Consider the following 19969-nt stretch of genomic DNA (forward strand, 5'->3'; position numbering starts at 1 on the left):
TTCAACATATTCTGGTTTTCAATGCTTTCTGTGTGAAGTCATACCAGAAGCAATGTTCAACATCATGTGAAGAGTCATCACAGGATGTCACATGGAGAATCATGGAAATCAGAGTTGGGACCTACCAGATCATCAAGTCCAACCCTCTGCCAGTGCAGACTGACCGCAGCTACAGCCAGTGTTTTTTTTGTTAATCTTTTATTTATTTATTTATAAACCAACTTGTTAATCTTTTATTTATTTATTTATAAACCATTTTTTATAGGAGAACTAAAATATTTTTTATGTGCTTCCCCCCTAAAAATGAACTTACTTCTGAGCAGAAATGCATAGGATTGGGCTCTCTGCAAGGTTATGCACCCTTTCCAAAGAGCAAGCCCCATTGAGCACAATGAGACTTACTTCAGAGTAGACATGCATAGGCTTGGGCTCTCAGGCTGCAAGGCTGTGCACCCTTTCTCAGGAGCAAGCCCCATTGAGCACAATGAGACTTACTTCTGAGTAGACCTGTCTAGGCTGGCTCAGGTGCAGGGGCTGTACCAGCCAGCTTTCTTCCCCCCCTCGTCTTCCAAGCCAGTACCTGAGTGCTGCAGCCCATCTCCCTGGCTGGCTGTCCCTCTTCATCGTCCTCCTCAGCATATGTCCCCACGCCCTCCACCGGCTTGGAAGCTGCATGGGGAGAGGAAAGGCGGGCTGGGCTCAGGCGAGAGCTGTGAGCGTGGTGAGGCAGGGGCAGTGCTTTTTTTGAAGAAAAAAAAAAAGGTGCAGGAGCTCACTTAGAAGAACAAGTCTAAGATTAACAAGTGTAATCTTTTATTTATTTATTTATTTATTTACCTCCCCACCTAAAAAAAAAGAAGAAAAAAAATTATTTCTTATGGGGATTTGAACCCCCAACCTTTGGCTCCACAGACCAGCACTTTAGCAATTGAGCCATAGGAAGTCTTAGGCTCAAAGTGTTTGGAACTAATACTTGAGGTGCTGATGGCCACCAGCTGGGCTCAAGACCTTATACATTAGTTCTGAACACTTTAACTATAGGCTTTCCTATAGCCCAATGGAGAGAGTGCTGGGCTGTGGAGCACAAGGTTGGAGGTTTGAATCCCTCCCTAGCCAGCAGTGCAGGGTGGTTCAGGGAGGGAAAAAATGTGGGGGTGTGGAGGAGGGGAAAAAAAGATGCTGGAACTACGTTCTGGTGTGTTCCATTACAAAAAAAGCCTTGGTTACAACATTCCAGATAGAGCCTACCCAGCCTCTGCTTGAAGACACACTGGGTCACTCTCTTCAAAAGCCTCCAAAACTACAGCAGTTCTCAGCTCCAGCAGATTTGAGTTCCTGTCTCATTATTTCCCTGCCAATAGTACTAGCCTGCATAGCATCACTCTTTGTTCTTCCCCAGCTCTTCCCTCAACAAAACAGAAATCAAAACATCCTGAATAATCCCCAGTTTGCAACTGAAGCACAGCATGCAAATCCTGCTAAATATTGTGCAAATGCTGCTCTGTGACATGCCCCACAACAACTTCCAGAGCTCAGTTTCAATCAAAGGAGGAGACTGCAGTCCCACACACCCTTACTTGAGAGGAAGTTCAGTTGAATGCCTTGAGGCTAACTCCTGAGTAAGCATGGATTGAATTGCACTGTAACCCTTGTAGGACTGCCCTGACGCTGATCCTGCTGGGATGCAATATTACAGAGAGGCAGCATTTCCAGGCTTCCCCCCTTCTCCAGCTTCTGACTCTCTTGCAACTCTATCTACAGATATTCCCTCCCCCTTTTTGTTCTGTTCTATCTATCTGGGGTGGGAGAGAACAGGGGGGGTGGGGGGTAAGGGAAAGGAATTTTTAAATGTAGAAAATGTTGGAGAAGGCAATAATCCTGAAAACATACAGGCTGAGGGAGTGGGGGAGGAAGGGAAGGGGAGAAGCCCAAGGAGGAGGCAAATTTGCTGTTGGTTTCGCAAATGTCTCCCCTCCCAGACACAGCATCGGGGTTACCACCTTGCTCTTTGCTCCCACCTTCCTGCAGTTGGTGAGTGACAGGGATCTCCAACTCCCCTTCTGCTTTTGCAGAGCATTATTTCAGATTTCCAGTGCCTGCCTTTTTTGGTCAACAAACTTTTTAGCCCCTCTCTGTGAACATTGGGGAGGGGGATGAAATCCTCACCTGCCCATCTTCACTCCTTATCCTCTCTCTGGGCTTCTGAGTGCAGCCTGCAGTCAGGTGCATGCAGCCACCCAGAAAAGGGGTAGATCCAACCTCCCCCCCCCCAACATGGGGCAAAGGCAGAACTGAACCCTCCCTTCCAAACAGGAAACTCACTGGACCAGGCTTTGGTTTTAAAGGGACAGCAGCCCTTCCACGCTTTCTGGGGAGTAAGCCCCATTGACTCTAATGTGACTTACTCCTGAGCAGACATGCAGAGGACTATTCTCTAAGGCTGCAATCCTATCCATGCTTTCCTGGGAGTCAGCCCCATTGACTGTGATGGGATTTACTTCTGAGTAGACATGCAGAGGATTGGGCTGGAAGGGATGCTGTCTCTAAAAACAAAGCCTGCTTCTTGCAAGCACAGCTAGTTGCCTGTTTGCAAAGCAAATGCCAGACAGGTGGGCAACAGGCAGACGGAGGAGCAGCAGCAACTCCCCTTAGCTGCGCACAGAGAGGGAGGAGGGCAGGCTTCGGTGCTCCCAGGCTGCTCACTGGTGAGGGCACAACCTCCAGCCCTTCCTTTGCAGGGGCAAGCCCCTCTGAGATTGAGCTGGAGTTTGCCATGCATTGCACTGCGTGCACGTTTGAGGCTTGCACATGCGTGCAGCGCCTCAAAAGCATCCAGACTCAGGCTGGAGGCTCCTGCAGCAGCATGCAGGTGCGAGGCTCGCCTCAGAAGCCTCTGGCAGCAGTTTAAGGCAGGAGTTTCCTTGGAAGGGTGGGGTTGGGGGCAGGGTAGTTGGCATGTCACCCCCCCAGCACATCACCTGGTGTGGCCGGCACTCCCTGCACCCCCCTATTGACGCCACTGGTAGGAGGGACTGATTGAGAGCCGGGACAGAAGCGGTGAAAAGGAGGAGGGTCACATCAGTAGCTGCACATCACACATTCTTACAACTCGCTTCTAAGTCACTGACTCAAGTTCGCAACCCTGACGGATTCCACAGGGAAAAGGGCTGACCGCAGGGGACTGCCGCTGCAAAGGGGTGTCAAATTGGATTGCGTGTGAGAACAACAAGGGCCTGTGACCAGGGCCGGCATTAAACCAGTTGGACCAATTGCTCCCAACTGGGCCCTTTGCTTAAGGGCCGCCATGCTCAGGTCATCTACTCTTCTCTTGACAAATATACACAACACGTTGCGACAGACACCAAACTCCACATTGCAGGTTGTATAGAGAACAGCAGTGATTTTCATTGTCTTCTGAATTGTCTTTTCATTGTCATTGTCATTCCCTTTTCCCTCTCACATAACACCAGAACCAGGGGACATCCACGAGTGTTGGGAGAGTTAGGACAGACAGAAGAAAATATTTCTTTACCCAGCATGTAATTAGTCTGTGGAACTCCTTGCCACAGGAAGTAGTGATATCTGGCCAGGATGCATTTAAGAGGGGATTGGACCAATTTCTGGAGGAGAAGTTCATTACGGGTTACAAGTCATAGTAGATATGTGCAAGCTCTTGGTTCTGGAGGTAGGCTGCCTCTGTTTGCCAGATGCAGGGGAGGGCACCAGGATGCAGGTTGTGCCTGTAGTCTTGTGTACTCCCTGGGCATTTAATAGGCTACTATGAGATGCAGGAAGCAGGACTAGATGGGCCTTTGGCCTGATCCAGCAGGGCTGTTCTTATGAATTCTTTAAAATAAATCCATTTGTTTATACTGTTTATGTTGCGAGCTGCCTCTCCCCTTCCAAGCTGCTCCGAGACCGGTCTCCTGCTGGAGCTTCGCCAATGGCTTGGCACCTGGAACGCTGTGCAGCTGTTGTTTGTAGTTTCTGTGCCTTACAGCCCAACCTCTTGCACCCCCGATGACAAGGAAGACTCAGAGGCAGAAGTTTTCCTCCTCACTCCTCCTTTACTTATGTACAGATAATATTTACAAGTCCAAAGTAGTACAAACAGTACACGATCCACACTATCAACTAACGTAGCCTCCGGCTCACAATGCTCTGCTTCTCCCACACACTTGCTTGCCTCTGCTGGATATTTATATATCTTACAGCCAATCACAGCATTGAGGATTACTGCACAGTCATGCTGACTATGCTACTGCTGCCACACACACACGCACTCACTTGAGATCTCCTGATGCACATCACCTGATGTTGCATCAGCTTGAGACTCCCAGGATGCTGTGCACTCCTGGTTTGGCCAAGGCGTCAGGCCTTATACTGTGCAGCCAGTAAATTATCAGTCCTCCTAAATTCTCCATAATACCCATAATACCCCTCCTAATTTCTGGCTGTGCAGTGCATTTACTTTTACCATTACATCTTCCTCAAGCAAGTTAACATTTTCATCACAGTGGGTACATTTCTTAATATCATTTACATACATCTTTTGTTACACACGTTGGTTTCCATTTTCATTTCCCAGGGCATGCAATGCTTTCCTTTACACTTTACAGTTGCATTTGGTGTTTTCACATTACATTCAGCTACCAAATTTGTTTCACCATCATACCCATATCTACTGGGAGGCATTCCCTTATTTGCCCTGTCTGAATGCCTTGGTATGTCACATTCCCTTGTTTCCTCAGAGTCTGGCTCTAATTTTGGCATTTTCAGGGTTAACCTTTCCCTCTGCCTTTGCTCAGCATCCAGCCCCTCCTGCCTGCTGTTATCTGTCCGCCTTGGCAGATCGCCAGCAGGCACTCCAGGCAAGATGATAGTGCTGTTCTCTGGTACTTCAGTTTGATGTTTGTTCCACCCCTCCATCTCATTGAATTCAGCCGATCGGGAAATCACTAATTTACAATGTTTGTTACAGAAACAATATGCCTTTGAGCCTGTTTCATAGCCTAGAAACATTAGCCTTTCCGTTCCTCTCCCAGCTGTCTGTCCCCTGGGGTTTTGGACCCAGGCCGACACACCGAAAGTTCGGAGGTGTCTTAGAGACGGGGGTTTACCATACAATGCCTCATATGGTGTCATGCCAATGCCTGACGTCCACAGATGATTAATGAGATAGTTTGCAGTCTGCATGGCTTCTGCCCAATAACGTCTGCCTAAATTTGCATCAGACAATAGTGCATTCATCTTAGTCTGCAATAATCCGTTGCGTCTTTCCACCATGCCATTTTCAGCAGGCACTCCCCTATTAGTAAGTCTGTGTTGTATGCCCTGCGCTTGCAGCCAATTTTCCAAGTCTGCACAGGTGAATTCTGTGCCACGGTCGGTCTGCAATTCCCCAACCTTACAGGCATACTTTCGTTCCACAAACCGTACCCACTCACGGATGCGCTGACTGCTGTCAGATTTACTTCTAAGAGGATAACAGAAACTGTACCTGGTATGGAAATCAATCAAAATCAGGGCGTATTTTGCTCCCCCCACGGACTTATCAAGTGGTCCTATCAAATCTGCAGCTACCACTTGAAATACTCTGTCCGTTTGCCTGTCACTTCTCTTGTTGACAGGACATGACTTTGATTTTACCTTCTTGCAAGTTTGGCACATCAAGGTATTGTTGGCATTCCTTTAACTTTATGCCTCTGGTGTTCTGCACCGTTTTTTCTAACACATTATAGGATGGATGTCACAGTCTCCGGTGCCAAATATGACAGCAACCGTCATGCTCTGCCTCATTCTTGCAGAGGTTTGTGGCTCCTTTAAATGGTGTACTGTCCAGTACATAAAGGCCACCCCTTTCCGTGCCTTGCGCACAAGTCTTATCGCCATGCTTAATTATGCATTTCCCTTCATCAAATATTACACGGTACCCCTCTCTGTTTAACACAGCCACACTCAATAAATTATGTCTGAGTTTGGGCACATACAAGACATTGCATACAGACCCATGGAATCCTGGCACTGTAACTGTGCCCTCCCCCTGCACTGGGGAGTTGAGTCCATTAGCTAAGTTCACCGTAGCTTTTGATGTGGGTTCAAGGAATGTAAACAGTTCCTTCTCGCAGGCCACATGCTGGCTGGCTCCACTATCAAACAGCCACACGTGCTCACTCTCCTGCTCCACCAGTTGAACGACAGACAAGTTGGGGCTCCTGCCACCCCTCCTCCGCCTGGTATCTTTCCTCCCGGCAAAACGCTCCTTCAGGGAGGGACACTCTTGGCGCAAATGCCGAGTGGATCTGCAGGCATAGCAACGCCGCACAACAAATATTCCAGGGCTCTCACCATGTCCCTGGACAGCTGTTTTATCAGGAACATGCTCCCTCGCTGATGATGCCTTGGCAGTTTGCCCACGCTCCCGGCAGTTATCAGCTCTCTTCAGTTCTTCCTCCATCAGCCTGCCAGTCAGGTAGGATAGGGTGAGCTGCCGCTCTGAGAGGGCTTCCAAGGTCATAGCCATTGTGTCATACGACTCATCGAGAGAAGACAATATTATAAATATTTGGTGTAGCTCAGGAATCTGAAATCCTCGTTCCTCAAGGTCGGCGCACAGCTGCCTCATGGCACGTAAATGGTCAGTCATGCTTGTGCCAGGTTCCAGGCACTTGCGGTACAGCCTTCTTGTTAGGCTTACCTTTGACACGGCCGAGTCAGAAATGTACACCGCACGAAGTGCATTCCAGCACTGGTGTGCTGACTCCAAGCTGCGGATGTGGAGAAGCTGTGAGTCTTCCAGACTCAATACGATCATGGCCAGGGCTTGCTCATTTGCGTTGGTCATCTCCTCGCTATCCTCATCAAGTTCCGCAGTTTCCACAACTGCCCACAGTGATTGTTTTATGAGCATGGCTTTCATCTTCACAGCCCAGCCCCTATAATTGTGCTCATTTAGCCTTGTCAATGGATATCCTTGGATCGCCACCATCATGCTGTTCTGTACACAGGTCTCTGAGATAAATGACGCTCAGCAGACTCTCCGGGGTGTTTAGGTTAGGGCAAAACTTGGCACAGATTATGACCTGTTGCATGCTGGGCCCATAACCTGTTGCGAGGTGCCTCTCCCCGTCCAAGCTGCTCTGAGACCAGTCACCCGCTGGAGTTTCGCCAATGGCTTGGCACAGGAACACTGTGCAGCTGTTGTTTGTCGTTTCTGTGCCTTACAGCCCAACCTCTTGCACCCCCGATGACAAGGAAGACTCAGAGGCAGAAGTTCTCCTCCACACTCCTCCTTTACTTGTGTACAGATAATATTTACAAGTCCAAAGTAGTACAAACGGTACATGATCCACACTTTCAACTAACGTAGCCTCCGGCTCACAATGCTCTGCTTCTCCCACACACTTGCTTGCCTCTGCTGGATATTTATATATCTTACAGCCAATCACAGCATTGAGGATTACTGCACAGTCATGCTGACTATGCTACTGCTGCCACACACACACGCACTCACTTGAGATCTCCTGATGCACATCACCCGATGTTGCATCAGCTTGAGACTCCCAGGATGCTGTGCACTCCTGGTTTGGCCAAGGCTTCAGGCCTTATACTGTGCAGCCAGTAAATTATCAGTCAGGCTGGGGTTCAGCCTGTGACAGTTTATATCTGGAATTTTTGTTTACTGTGCTTGAATTCCATAATATGTTAATTAATTATAGAAGGACATAAAATGTAAAATAAATTGTATTTATACCTCAAAGATTCTGCAGAGCTTGGCTGTGAAACTGGAAAACAAAAGGTGAGAACTGTGTCCAGTTCTGGTCACCGCATCTCAAAAAAGACATAGTGGAAATGGAAAAGGTGCAAAAGAGAGCGACTAAGATGATTACGGGGCTGGGGCACCTTCCTTATGAGGAAAGGCTATGGCGTTCGGGCCTCTTCAGCCTAGAAAAGAGACGCCTGATGGGGGGCATGATTGAGACATACAAAATCATGCAGGGGATGGACAGAGTGGATAGGGAGATACTCTTTACACTCTCACATAATACCAGAACCAGGGGACATCCACTAAAATTGAGTGTTGGGCGGGTTAGGACACACAAAAGAAAATATTTCTTTACTCAGCGTGTGGTTGGTCTGTGGAACTCCTTGCCACAGGATGTGGTGCTGGCATCTAGCCTAGATGCCTTTAAAAAGGGATTGGACAAGTTTCTGGAGGAAAAATCCATTATGGGTTACAAGCCATGATGTGTATGTGCCACCTCCTGATTTTAGAAATGGGCTATGTCAGAATGCCAGATGCAAGGGAGGGCACAAGGATGAGGTCTCTTGTTATCTGGTGTGCTCCCTGGGGCATTTGGTGGACCGCTGTGAGATACAGGAAGCTGGACTAGATGGGCCTATGGCCTGATCCAGTGGGGCTGTTCTTATGTTCTTATGAGAGAGAGAGAGAGAGAGAGAGAGAGAGAGAGAGAGAAAGATGGCAGAAGGGAGGGGAAAGTTCTCAGCTGGAGGTTCTGGGGAGTCCCCATCAGTAAGGGTAGAGTTGGACAGACCCAGTTGCAAGCTGGGGAGGGTCATAGGAGTCACAGGACCAGGGTGGCACACCATGCCATGGGGGTGGCAATGCAACCCTGTTGCAGCCGCCAAGGTCCCGCCCCCGTCACTTGCAACCACTCCCCCTCCAAATGGGACCAGAGCTATGCTCCGATCATGTACGGAGGGGGTTCTGAGGGCTCAGGAGGCTGCACACCTCTGGCCTCTGGAAGGCTCACATCACCAGTTTTTGTTCGGAAACTGGAAGGAACAATTTTGCATCTCCTGGAGGCATTCTGTGAGCCCCCCTGGCCCTCACGCAGCCTTCCTGGCCCTTAGAACCCCATCCAGTTGTGACTCAAGTGCAGTTCTGGTCCCGTTTGGAGGGACATCCCTGTAAGGCGTCCCCTGGGGTGGCACATCTTCCAGCCACACTGCTGGACAGTCCTGGTCTGGATGGGTCCCAGGTCTGGTTACGTGAGTGTCCATCATCATTCCTTCTGGGGGGAGGTGTGGTTGACCAGAAGGACAGAGTATTGGGCTGCCCCCACACAAGGTCAGTATTTTTCCACTCTGGGGAAGTCTCCAGGCATGCAGAAGAACATAAGAACAGTCCCAATGGATCCGGCCATAGGCCCACCTAGTTCAGCTTCCTATATCTCACAGCGGCCCACCAAATGCCCCAAAAGATGCCCCTTCCAGTGGCACAACAATACCCTGAACAGATCCAGTGCCTTGTCAGGCAGCTTTGATCCCACTGCTGACCCCTGGCAGAGTCTGGAACTGCATTCTTGCAAACATGTTTTCTCCAGCGCATGGAGACACTCAGGGAGTCCAGGTGTTGCACTGATGACTGCCCTCACTGTTATTACCCAAATCACGGTGTTCTATTCTCCAAAGGTCAAGGAACTCTTTTTTCTTAAAGATCATCTTTAACTTCATCAACAGAGACTGTGTCTGAAGAAACAGCTGCAGAAATAGCTTCTGGTCCACGGAGAGCTCGGAATGGGAATTCAGCCAGGCAGGGCCTCTGCTGTGGAGCTTCATATCACCCCCTTCAGATGCAAGCCACTGAAAGGACCTGCAGCCTCCGCATGGACTTCAGCCTCCGCCTGGCAAGACGGTCTTGGCTTCCAATCTGCGGCTGGTGTTGGAGAGCAGATGCTGGGAGATGACTGCAGCAGGGGTGCCCAGACTGCTGCTGCTGCTCCTAGTCCCTGTGGCCTGGGGGGGCCTAAAGGCAAAATGCCCCCAGTCTGTGATCAGGGAGCAGAAGGATCTGCTCAATTTTTACAGGCCAGGAGACTACCTCCTTGGTGGGGCTGTTTCGACAACCATTGCCACATTTAAGCCACGGCCCTTGACTGAGCCTCCCTCAACCAGCATTTCTAGATGAGTCAAGAGGGGCTCGTGATGATGGCTTGGTGGCTGCTACAGCCCCTTCTGATGTCATGGCTTCCAGCCATCCTGAATTGGGGGGGGGGGCTTTTCCTGCTGTGTCCTTGTCTCGGCTAAATCAGCAATCCTTCTGCCTATGGGGGAAAATCTGGGAATGCATCCACACACTAAGGCACCATTTGGAGTGCCACCTCACAGCTGTAGTCTGTTGCAACCCCCACACTTGGGGAGAGTGCCCCCCCCAGCTCACTGGTGGTGATTTGAACCTGTGTAGATCCCAGCTCCTCTTAGCAGGTCCACATCCCCACCACCCACACCCTGCAGCCCTGGGCAGTGGATCAGGCAGTTGCAGTTCTCTGCAGTCCTCAACCCTCCTCTGTCCTCCCCTAAGAGGCTGCTTCGAGAAACCACATCACCAACTGACTCCCAATTTCTCCCCCTTCCCCCAACCTCACAAGCCATGAGCCTGGCCAGGCAGAATGATCAATGTTGACTTAATTAATTCCCCCTCCCTTGCAAAAGAGGCAAGCCCCCTGCAGTCCTCAAGGTGCCAATTCAGCCCATGAGCAATCAGCCAGCCCTGCAGGGATTCTATGGTGGGTGCAAATCCTCTGGCCATTGCTGCTGGGAGGGAGAAGTGCTGGGCTCTGAGAAGCACCTGCATCTCCTGGAAATGTGTCCTTTGCACACAAGGCCATTGTGATTCCTGAGCTGGGCTCCCCTGACCACCATCCCGACCAATGAAATCTTCCCCCCAAAGGTGATGGCAAAAAATCCCCCCTACCCAGCCCCTGATAGAGCACCTGCTTTGCATGCCAGGTTCAATCCCTGGCAGTCCAGCCTTTGAAAGATCTCCACCTGACACCCTGAGGAGCTGCTGCCAGTCAGCGGGCAATGCTGAGTTCAGGGGCCAAGAGACTGACTCAGTCCAGGCAGCCTTAGATGCTCACCTGTGCAGAGGATGGGGTTGGGGAGGGGCCCTGCCCTGGCTTCCTTTTAGAGTAAAAAGGGTTGCTCACCTCACAGCATGGATGTCCAGCCTGACACGCCCAAACCCTCATATGGGCATCCCCTCATGTTTTGGAACTAGACCTGGAGAAGCTACAGTTCTGACCCCCAGCAAAATCCAGACCTTTGCATCAACAACCCAGCACAGTCCTTTTGTTTCAGGAAAGCAGGCACACGGAACTGGGTCATCCTGTCCTTCCTGTTTGCCACTGAGAAGATCAACCGGGACCCCAGGCTCTTGCCCAATGTCACTCTGGGCTACAACATTTACAACACCTATTTTGATGTCCAAGTGACTTCAGATGCCCTTGTAGACCTGCTCTCCACTGGACAGACCCGAGTTCCTAACTATAGCTGTGGAAGGCAGAGACGGCTGCTGGCAGTTCTTGAAGGGGCTGAAGCTGGCCTCTCCAGCCATATTTCAGCCATGTTGACTGCCTACAAAATTCCCCAGGTGAGAGTGGGTGGAGGGCACAGGCTGCGTCTCGTCCCACGTGGCTGCCTCCCATCCAAAAATGAGGTGGGGGCATGCAGTGTGTGAGAAGGCTGAACAGAGAAGCACTGCCTAGTTCCGTGGACGTGTCCTTGCAGTGGGTGGGGGCTTCCTTGCATCAGAATGAAGAAGGGTTTTGCTCACTGTTAACAAGCTCAGGCCACCAGATATGTGACCTGAAGATAAATCCAAACATCCATCTCTCCTTTCCCTCCCCAGGTCAGTTATGCTTTCAGGGCTCGTGGTCTCAATGACAGAACTCGGTCCCCCTTTTTCTATCGGACGGTCCCCAAAGAGCCCCAGTACGTGGGGGTGGTCAGGGTGCTCCTGCACTTCCAGTGGTCCTGGGTCGCTCTGGTTGCTCCAGACACTGACAATGGAGAGCGGTTCATCAGGACCTTGACGCCCCTGTTAACTCAGAGTGGCATTTGCGTCGCTTACTCCCAGAGCATTCCAGGGCTTACTACAGGTAAAGTGACGATCCGTATGGAATCATTCCTCAAGGAGAGACAAGTCAACGTGTTTCTTTACTATGCAGAGATCGATTTCTTCATAGAAGGAATACGCATTATACAACGGGTAGTTGAAATCTTAATAAAACCCATAGTGGGGAAAATATGGATCACAACAGCCTTTTGGGACATCAGCTTGCAGCTGAGGCTCAGTCTTATATCTTTCCAGAACATTCATGGTCTTTTTTCCTTCTTAATCCCGTCAATGCAAAGTATAAATTACAATGATTTCAAAATGCTTTTCTTCACCTGGCAGGGGTTAGTGGAGGGGGGATTTCACTGTGCTTTTCCGAAGTCTGTTCTGTCCATGAAAGGCTGGATGAGGTGCAGAGAAAGACCGCAGCCCCTGCCTTGGGACGTGATGGAAAGAACCCTGGCCACGGACAGCTATGCCATCCACAATGCTGTCCAGGCCGTGGCGCAAACCTTACACGCCGCGTCTTCGTCTCGACTCTGGCGGAGGGTGGTGGAGGCCGGAGGCAGCCTGGAGGTTCCGAGGGTGCAGCCGTGGCAGGTACTCTGCTCCCCACCCAGACAGTCAGGGCTACTGATGGGCCTTGGAACAAGGACAGAAGGAAGTGAAATGGCAGGTATCTTTCAGGGGAATCCAGTAGTGAATCTCCCTGCACAGGTCCTTCTCTCTGCCCCCTCCAAGTGGCTCCAGGGGACGCAGACCATCCAGCAGCAGCCCCCGGGCAGGGCCTAGGAGAGGGGGGTAAAGGGGGTAATTTGTACCCGGGCCCAGGGTAAAAAGGGAGCCAAAGGAGGGGGCCCAGAAATTTCCTGGAATCTGACATTTTCCAATCTCACCCAGACTCACTACCCACATAGGATGCTGGGGGCATTACCGTGGGCACATGGCAGCAACCACAAGCCATACACACCAGGCCCAGGAACATTCCCTAACAGTGTCACATCTGATAATAATAATAATAATAATAATAATAATAATAATAATAATAATAATAATAATAATAAACTTTATTTTTATCCCGCCGTTCTCCCCAAAGGGACCCAGGGCGGCTTAGAACATATTAAAAAAAAACAGATTAAAACATAATTTAACAGATAAAAACATATTTAAAACACATTAAGAGAAACCATAAAAACAGTAATCAGATAAAAGTCAGAATAAAAAGAGCATAAAACAGCAGTTCAAGGAGGAATCATGCTGTAAAAATTAAAAGATGTATAAAGGATGTTAAAAAGGCCATAGAGTCAGAAGGCTTGTGTAAACAACAAGGTCTTCAGGGCTCGCCGAAAGGTCTCGAGGGAGGGAGCCATTCTCAAGTCAAGGGGAAGGGAGTTCCATAACATTGGTGCCACTACTGAGAAGGCCCTATTTCTTGCCGCCGCCCCACGTACCTCCTTAGGCGGCGGCACATGTAAAAAGGCCTTCTCTGATGACCTGAGAGGACATAAGAACATAAGAACATAAGAACAGCCCCACTGGATCAGGCCATAGGCCCATCTAGTCCAGCTTCCTGTATCTCACAGCGGCCCACCAAATGCTCCAGGGAGCACACCAGATAACAAGAGACCTCATCCTGGTGCCCTCCCCTACATCTGGCATTCTGACTTAACCCATTCCTAAAATCAGGAGGTTGCGCATACACATCATGGCTTGTACCCCATAATGGATTTTTCCTCCAGAAACTTGTCCAATCCCCTTTTAAAGGAGTCTAGGCTAGATGCCAGCACCACATCCTGTGGCAAGGAGTTCCACAGACCGACCACACGCTGAGTAAAGAAATATTTTCTTTTGTCTGTCCTAACTCTCCCAACACTCAATTTTAGTGGACCGGATTGTACGGGAGTAGGCAATCTCTAAGATAGCCTGGCCCAGAGCAGTATAGGGTTTTAAAGGTCAAGACCAGCACCTTGAATAGGGCCCGGAAGCAAATGGGCAGCCAACGTAGCCACTTATAAGAGGATCCACTTATCATGAAGGAGTGTAGAGGAGCTCAGGAAGGGGCCCAAAAGAATCTTTGTACCCCCTGAGAAGATTCCTCTCAGTGGCCCTGCCCCGTGGTGCCACTATCACTTGAGAGACACTCAGCTAGCTCTGCCTGCCCCTTCCTGCTGCCCCCCCAACCTGGACTGCCACACTGGCCACCATCAGCCCCACGGGCATATCTCTCTTTCTCTCAGTCAAAGCCTGTGCCTGCATGGGAGTGTGTCCGTGGGGGAGGACTAGAGATCACACTTGCAGCCAGGATGCCTTTGCAATGATAGCATCAAAACCCGTTCCCTGTTCTGGGCAGACTGTGCTGCAGATCTACACATCTAGCTTAGCAGTCAGGCCGGATTCATACAGATTTCACACTGGAGGAAAACATTCACATGACTCTGTGAAGGAAAAATGGGGGGGGGAGGCTCAGCAGGGCAAAGCTGTGCCTTGTGGAGAGCTAACAGTTCACTGCCCCTGTTTTCCGTTACCATATGTTTAATAGGGAAACTGGTGGTTGAGTCCATGCCACCATCAAAGCCAGACAGAAAGAGAACACCTAGAAAAATTCCTCTTTATAAGAACATCAGAAGAAGCCTGCTGGATTAGGCCAAAGGCCCATCTAGTCCAGCTTCCAGCATCACACAGTGGCCCACCAAATGCCCCAGGGATCACACAAGACAACAGCCACTACCTGCATCCCGTTGCCCTCCCCTGCATCTGGCAGGCAGCCTGCCTCTAAAACCAAGAGCTTGCACAGACCTACTATGACTTGTAACCTGTAATGAGATTCTCCTCCAGAAATTTGTCCAATCCCCTCTTAAAGGCATCCAGGCATGAAGCCATCACTACTTCCTGCAACAAGGAGTTCCACAGACTAATTACAGCTGGGTAAAGAAATATTTTCTTTGTCTTTCCTAACTCTCCCAACACTCAACCCTGCGTGCCTGCTGGTGCAGGTAAGGCCGCACAGGGGTTGGGAGGGAGGTGAGAAGAGGGTGGAACAAGTAGATGGCAGAACAGGGAGGTAACAGAGCAGGAAGGGGATGGCTTTGGCAGCAGCACCACTCATCACCTTTCTGGACCCAATTTGCCTTCACCTGTCAAGGCGGTCATGCACCAGTGATATTGCTAACACAGGTCCAAGTTGACCCATGGCGACAGTGGGGGCTTACCCTGAAGGAGGGGAACAAATGTTCCCTTCCTCCAAGGAGGCCTCAGCATACCAAAACCCCCTCCCCTCATGGGATTCAGCAAATGCCACGTTGGGGCTGCTCTGTTACCACATGGGGAGTTGCGGTGATCAAGTTGCCTGTGCCTCTCGTGGACTGACTCAGGATTCAAGGCAGAGGCATACCTGGAGGGGGCAAATGGGGTAGATCTGCTGCTGGGCAGCAGAATAGAAAACGGGGTTTAGACAAACCAACTAATCAGCTGTTTTCATTGGCATCGTCCCTGACTCATAGGAGATTCAAACTCTTTGAAACACCCAACATGGTCCCCTGTCCTCTGATGTTTCTCTTTTGTGTCAGCTCCATCCTTTCCTGAGGAACTTCGGGGTCTACAACACTTCCCTGGACGGCGTGTATCTGGATGGGGACGGGGATCTGGAAGCCGACTTTGACATAGTGAACTGGGTGGTTTTTCCCAACAAGTCTGTTGTCAGAGTGACAATTGGGAGCCTGGCAAGACGACACAGCCCACCAGGCCTCCACGTCACCATAGACCAGGGCGCCATTGTGTGGCCTGGATGGTTTAACCAGGTGGGGAAATCCACGATTTCTAACATCTAATAATATATTAGCTGTATCATCTCAAGATTCAAAACTGAGAGTCCTTTTCCTGCCCACATATTTTGCAAGACAAAACTCCTGACAGCAGGAGTAGAGCAAAGGCGGGAGCACTGTGTGACGGGCAGGCAACAAATGCGGGTTCTGGTGGCACCAAACAGGGCTAAACATCGCTGGGGCAGCCACACCTAAACCCCAATGCAAAACAAGGTGGGGGGTCCCTGAGGTTGCAGTCAGTGACTGAAACTGGCAGCTGGAGAATCTGATCTGCAGCAAGTGGAACAGCCTCCTCTGTTGACAGGGCAGAAGGTCTTTAACAAAGTCTTAGACCCATATCAGTCCTGTTGCAGTTTGGGTTGGGGAGTGGAACTGCCTGGGTTGCCTTGGAGGACAAACCACAGCAGAAACTGGGTGTGCAAGTGTGTTCTGCAGTGGAATTCGGCACCATCAGCTATGACGCTTTACGGGACCACCTGGCCACTCTGGGTTGGGGGCAGTGTGTGGTGCTGGTTCCAGACTTGCTGGAGATTGGTCTGCATGTAGCAGCACTGGGGCTCTGTCCTTTGACCTCCTGAGTTCCACAGGATCCCACCTTGTCAGGAGCCCATGCTGCTGAATGTCTTTGTGGAACTTCTGGGAAAGCCAGGATTTGGAGTGCAGCATCACCATGAGGATCAGGGAGGGGTCTTTTCCCAATTCATCCCCCAAGCTCTGCCCTCAAGAACTGTCTTGGGGTGCCTGCTAACCTCAGACTCGAGGTCCTGTAGGGTCGCCCCAACTGTGTGACTCACTGCTACAGAAAAACTGCTCCTCCACCACACAGATTCTCCTTGATGCACCTTCTCTTCCTGCTTAGACCCTGCCTCAGTCAAGGTGCACCGCCAGCTGCCTCCCGGGACACAGCAAGCTGATTCAGGAAGGAAGGCCGCTGTGCTGCTACGCGTGTGCTCGGTGCGCAGAAGGGACCGTCTCCTCCCAGGAAGGTGGGGGGCTCCAGAGCGATGGGCTGTTCGAGGGGAGTTGGGCAAAGGTTGACTCAGACCCATTCTGTGCAGGTGTCCAGACAGTCCTTAAGTCAGAGACTTTCTTGCTTTGTCTTCCTTTAACAGCCATCATTTATTTCACAAAATGAGTACCAAGAAATTACTCCGGACAGTAAACTGTGTCCCTGTGGGAAGGCTGGAGCCTTCCTGTGTGTGTCGCTGACACCTGCTGGAGCAGGACACCCAGTGGGCGGGGGAGCGGGGTAAGGGCGGGGAGAAATGGGGCCGGAAGACAGAGCGAAAAGAGGGCAGTGTTATCGGACCCCCCCCCTGCTCAAGCTAGATGCATTGTGGGTGTTTCTGGCATGGCTGTACCGGTGGGGAGGGGGAGTGGATTGGGCTGACAGACTATTATGGGATGTAAGGCACATTAAATGATATTGGAGACACTGTTTGTTTTTCTTCATTTCAGATGCAGATCATTGTGACAAGTGTCCAGACGACCAGCATCCAAACAAGGCCCAGACTCAGTGTGTCCCCAAGGTCATAACTTTCCTGTCCTACAAAGACCACCTGGGGGCCTCTCTGGCGTCTTTCGCCCTGCTCTTCTCCCTAACCATGGGTTTTGTGTTAGGAGCTTTCATCAAACACCGTGAGACTCCGGTAGTCAAGGCCAAAAATCGGGACCTCTCCTACGTCCTCCTCGCCTCCCTCCTGCTCTCCTTTTTGTCCTCCTTTCTGTTCATCAGCCGGCCAAGGAGGGTGACCTGCCTCCTCCGCCAAACGGCCTTCAGCATCATCTCCCTGGCCCTCTCCTCTGTCTTGGCCAAAACCGTCACCGTGGTGGTGGCCTTCATGGCCACCAAACCAGGAAGCAGGATGCGGAGGTGGCTGGGGAAGGGTTTGGCCAACACCATCACCTTCTCGTGCTCCGCTGTCCAGCTCGGCCTCTGCACCGCCTGGTTGGGAATCTCTCCACCCTTCCCAGACTCCGACAGTCACTCCCAGCCTGGCCAAATCATCCTGCAGTGCAACGCGAGGTCCATCACTCTGTTCTACGGCGCTTTGGGCTACCTGGGTTTCCTGGCCGCCGTCTGCTTCACGGGGGCCTTCCTAGCCAGGCGGCTGCCTGGGGCCTTCAACGAGGCCAAGCTGCTCACCTTCAGCATGCTGGTCTTCTGCAGCATCTGGGTGGCCTTTGAGCCCGCCTACCTGAGCACGAAGGGGAAGCACACAGTGGCTGTGCAGGTCTTCTCCATCCTGGCCTCCAGCGCCGGGCTGCTGGGCTGCCTCTTTTTCCCCAAATGCTACATTATTTTTCTGCGGCCAGATCTGAACAGAAAGGAACAGCTGATGATGGAAAGGAAAGATAGTGTCTGACTCACTGTTGGGCCAACCGCCAGGCCAGGCGGGGGGGCGTGTGGGAGGGAGGGGGCCATGCGTGTTGAGCTGGACTCTGCATTTTACTTGGACCAGAGTCAAATTCAACACGATCAGTTGTGTATACACCTTGACCCACAGCTTCTCTTGGAGGTCCAGGTGGCCTCATGGCGGCCTCAGGTAGCCTCAGTTTAGCTCACCTGTTAGCTTCAGCCTTTCATGGAGATTTCTGAGCTAACCACAAATAATCTGCCATAAAAAGAGTTTTATTTGGTTTTGATTATTTAAGGGGGAGCTGGATGAGTCATAACTGAGGCTCCATCTGCTGATACTATACTACCTGTATCAGCTACCTCGTATGCTTTTAAAGTGATTATAATTTATAGTTTGGAATAAAAACAGGTAAGTCTGCTTTCTGCACTTCTGCCTTTGTAAAACACGAAAATCTGTGAAAGCACACAAGCCTTTTTACCCACCTCCAGCTGTGGTTATTCCCATTTGAGGGCCCAATCCTGTCCAACTTTCCAGCACCAGAGCAGTCGCAATGCAGCCCCGAGGGAAGGGAACAGACGTTCCCTTATCTTGATGAGGCCTCTGTGACTGCCTCCCCACCACAGAATGTAACGCGCACTGTAGTAATTATGTATAGGCGATGAGCTTAGCCTTAGTAACATGGCAACAGGCAGGCAGGCAAACCTGCTGCCCCCCACTCAGGCAAACCAGAGTGGGCCAGTTGCGAAGGATGAAGCCCAGTAGCCGCTAAACAGAGGATGTTATGAAGAAGTGCTTATCTAGGAATGTATTGCGGTCAAGCCAGAGCCAGCAGGCTGCTTAGCAGTGCAGATTTCAACAACCTTCAGTAATTTTCCCTGTTGCATAGCATTGTTTCTTGTGTTTTGAGACTTAATAAAAGGCTGGGTCAGGAGCCGGAGGCGACACACTTCTCACTCGATCTTACTCCGTCCTGCTTCCGGCTGCTTTCTCCCTGCATCAACCCTTTGAATGAATGTCTGCCTTGTCTCATTCATTGTTCTGCTCCTCACTGCCTGTGTTTATAGTCTAAACTTTCTCAGTGCCTCTGCACTCCCACCAAACAACAAGGCCCCAGAAGCCTTGGTTGTTTCCCATAGCAGCACTGCGCTGCTACAGCGCACCCCATTGGCATGGCTGCACCGGAACTGGAATATTGGATAGGATTGGGCTCTTAATCATCTCCCAGTGGTCTACTGTACACAGCTACTGACTGTCAATGGGTCTAATACTCAATGGGTCCAATACTTTATTTTTGGGGGTCATGGCATGAGAAAGAATAAACACGACACTGGCCCAGAAAGACCAGCCAGGTACTCAGGACCCAGTGCTGGCTGCTGTGATGTGGCTAAGAACATAAGAGCCGTGCTGGATCAGGCCAAAGGCCCATCTAGTCCAGCTTCCTGTACCTCACAGTGGCCCACCAAATGCCCCAGGGAGCACACTAGACAACAGACACAACCTGCATCCTGGTGCCCTCCCCTGCATCTGGCAATAGGAGACAGCCTATCTCTAAAACCAAGAGCTTCCACATACCTACTATGACTTGTAACCCTTGGCAGTGGGCATGGTGATCTCCCATCATCCCGCCCCCACTGGCTTTTTGGCCATAACTTTTGATAGAATAGAGACATTTCAATGCAGTTTGTTTCATTGCATTCTGCATGGAATTGTGCATCAAATGGTAAAGAATACCATGTAATCTTTATGTTGTTTGTTGGCAAACTTCAGCCTCGAAAGACTCTGGTATTGCGCTCTGAAAGGTGGTTCTGGAACAGCGCCTTTTGTGGCTGAAAAGGCTGATTCGGGAGTGACAATCCCTTCCACACTGGGAGCAAGTGCAGTCTGTCCCTGGTCTGTCTCCCTGGCTATGGGCCTTCCTTCTTTGCCTC

At 50.7% G+C, this 19969-nt stretch overlaps 1 protein-coding gene across 1 annotated transcript; it reads left to right on the forward strand.

The window, feature by feature from the left end:
• The first annotated feature begins 8613 nt into the window (after positions 1-8613).
• LOC136639203 (vomeronasal type-2 receptor 26-like) lies at positions 8614-18047 on the forward strand. The gene is made up of 8 exons (XM_066613206.1): positions 8614-8714; positions 11104-11395; positions 11654-11903; positions 12261-12460; positions 15427-15657; positions 16035-16215; positions 17140-17429; positions 17610-18047. The coding sequence occupies exons 1-8, from the start codon at positions 8614-8616 to the stop codon at positions 18045-18047; spliced, it is 1983 nt and encodes a 660-aa protein (XP_066469303.1).
• The last annotated feature ends 1922 nt before the right edge of the window (positions 18048-19969 follow it).

This window comes from Tiliqua scincoides, chromosome 2, assembly GCF_035046505.1.
Source record: "Tiliqua scincoides isolate rTilSci1 chromosome 2, rTilSci1.hap2, whole genome shotgun sequence".
NCBI lineage: Eukaryota > Metazoa > Chordata > Lepidosauria > Squamata > Scincidae > Tiliqua > Tiliqua scincoides.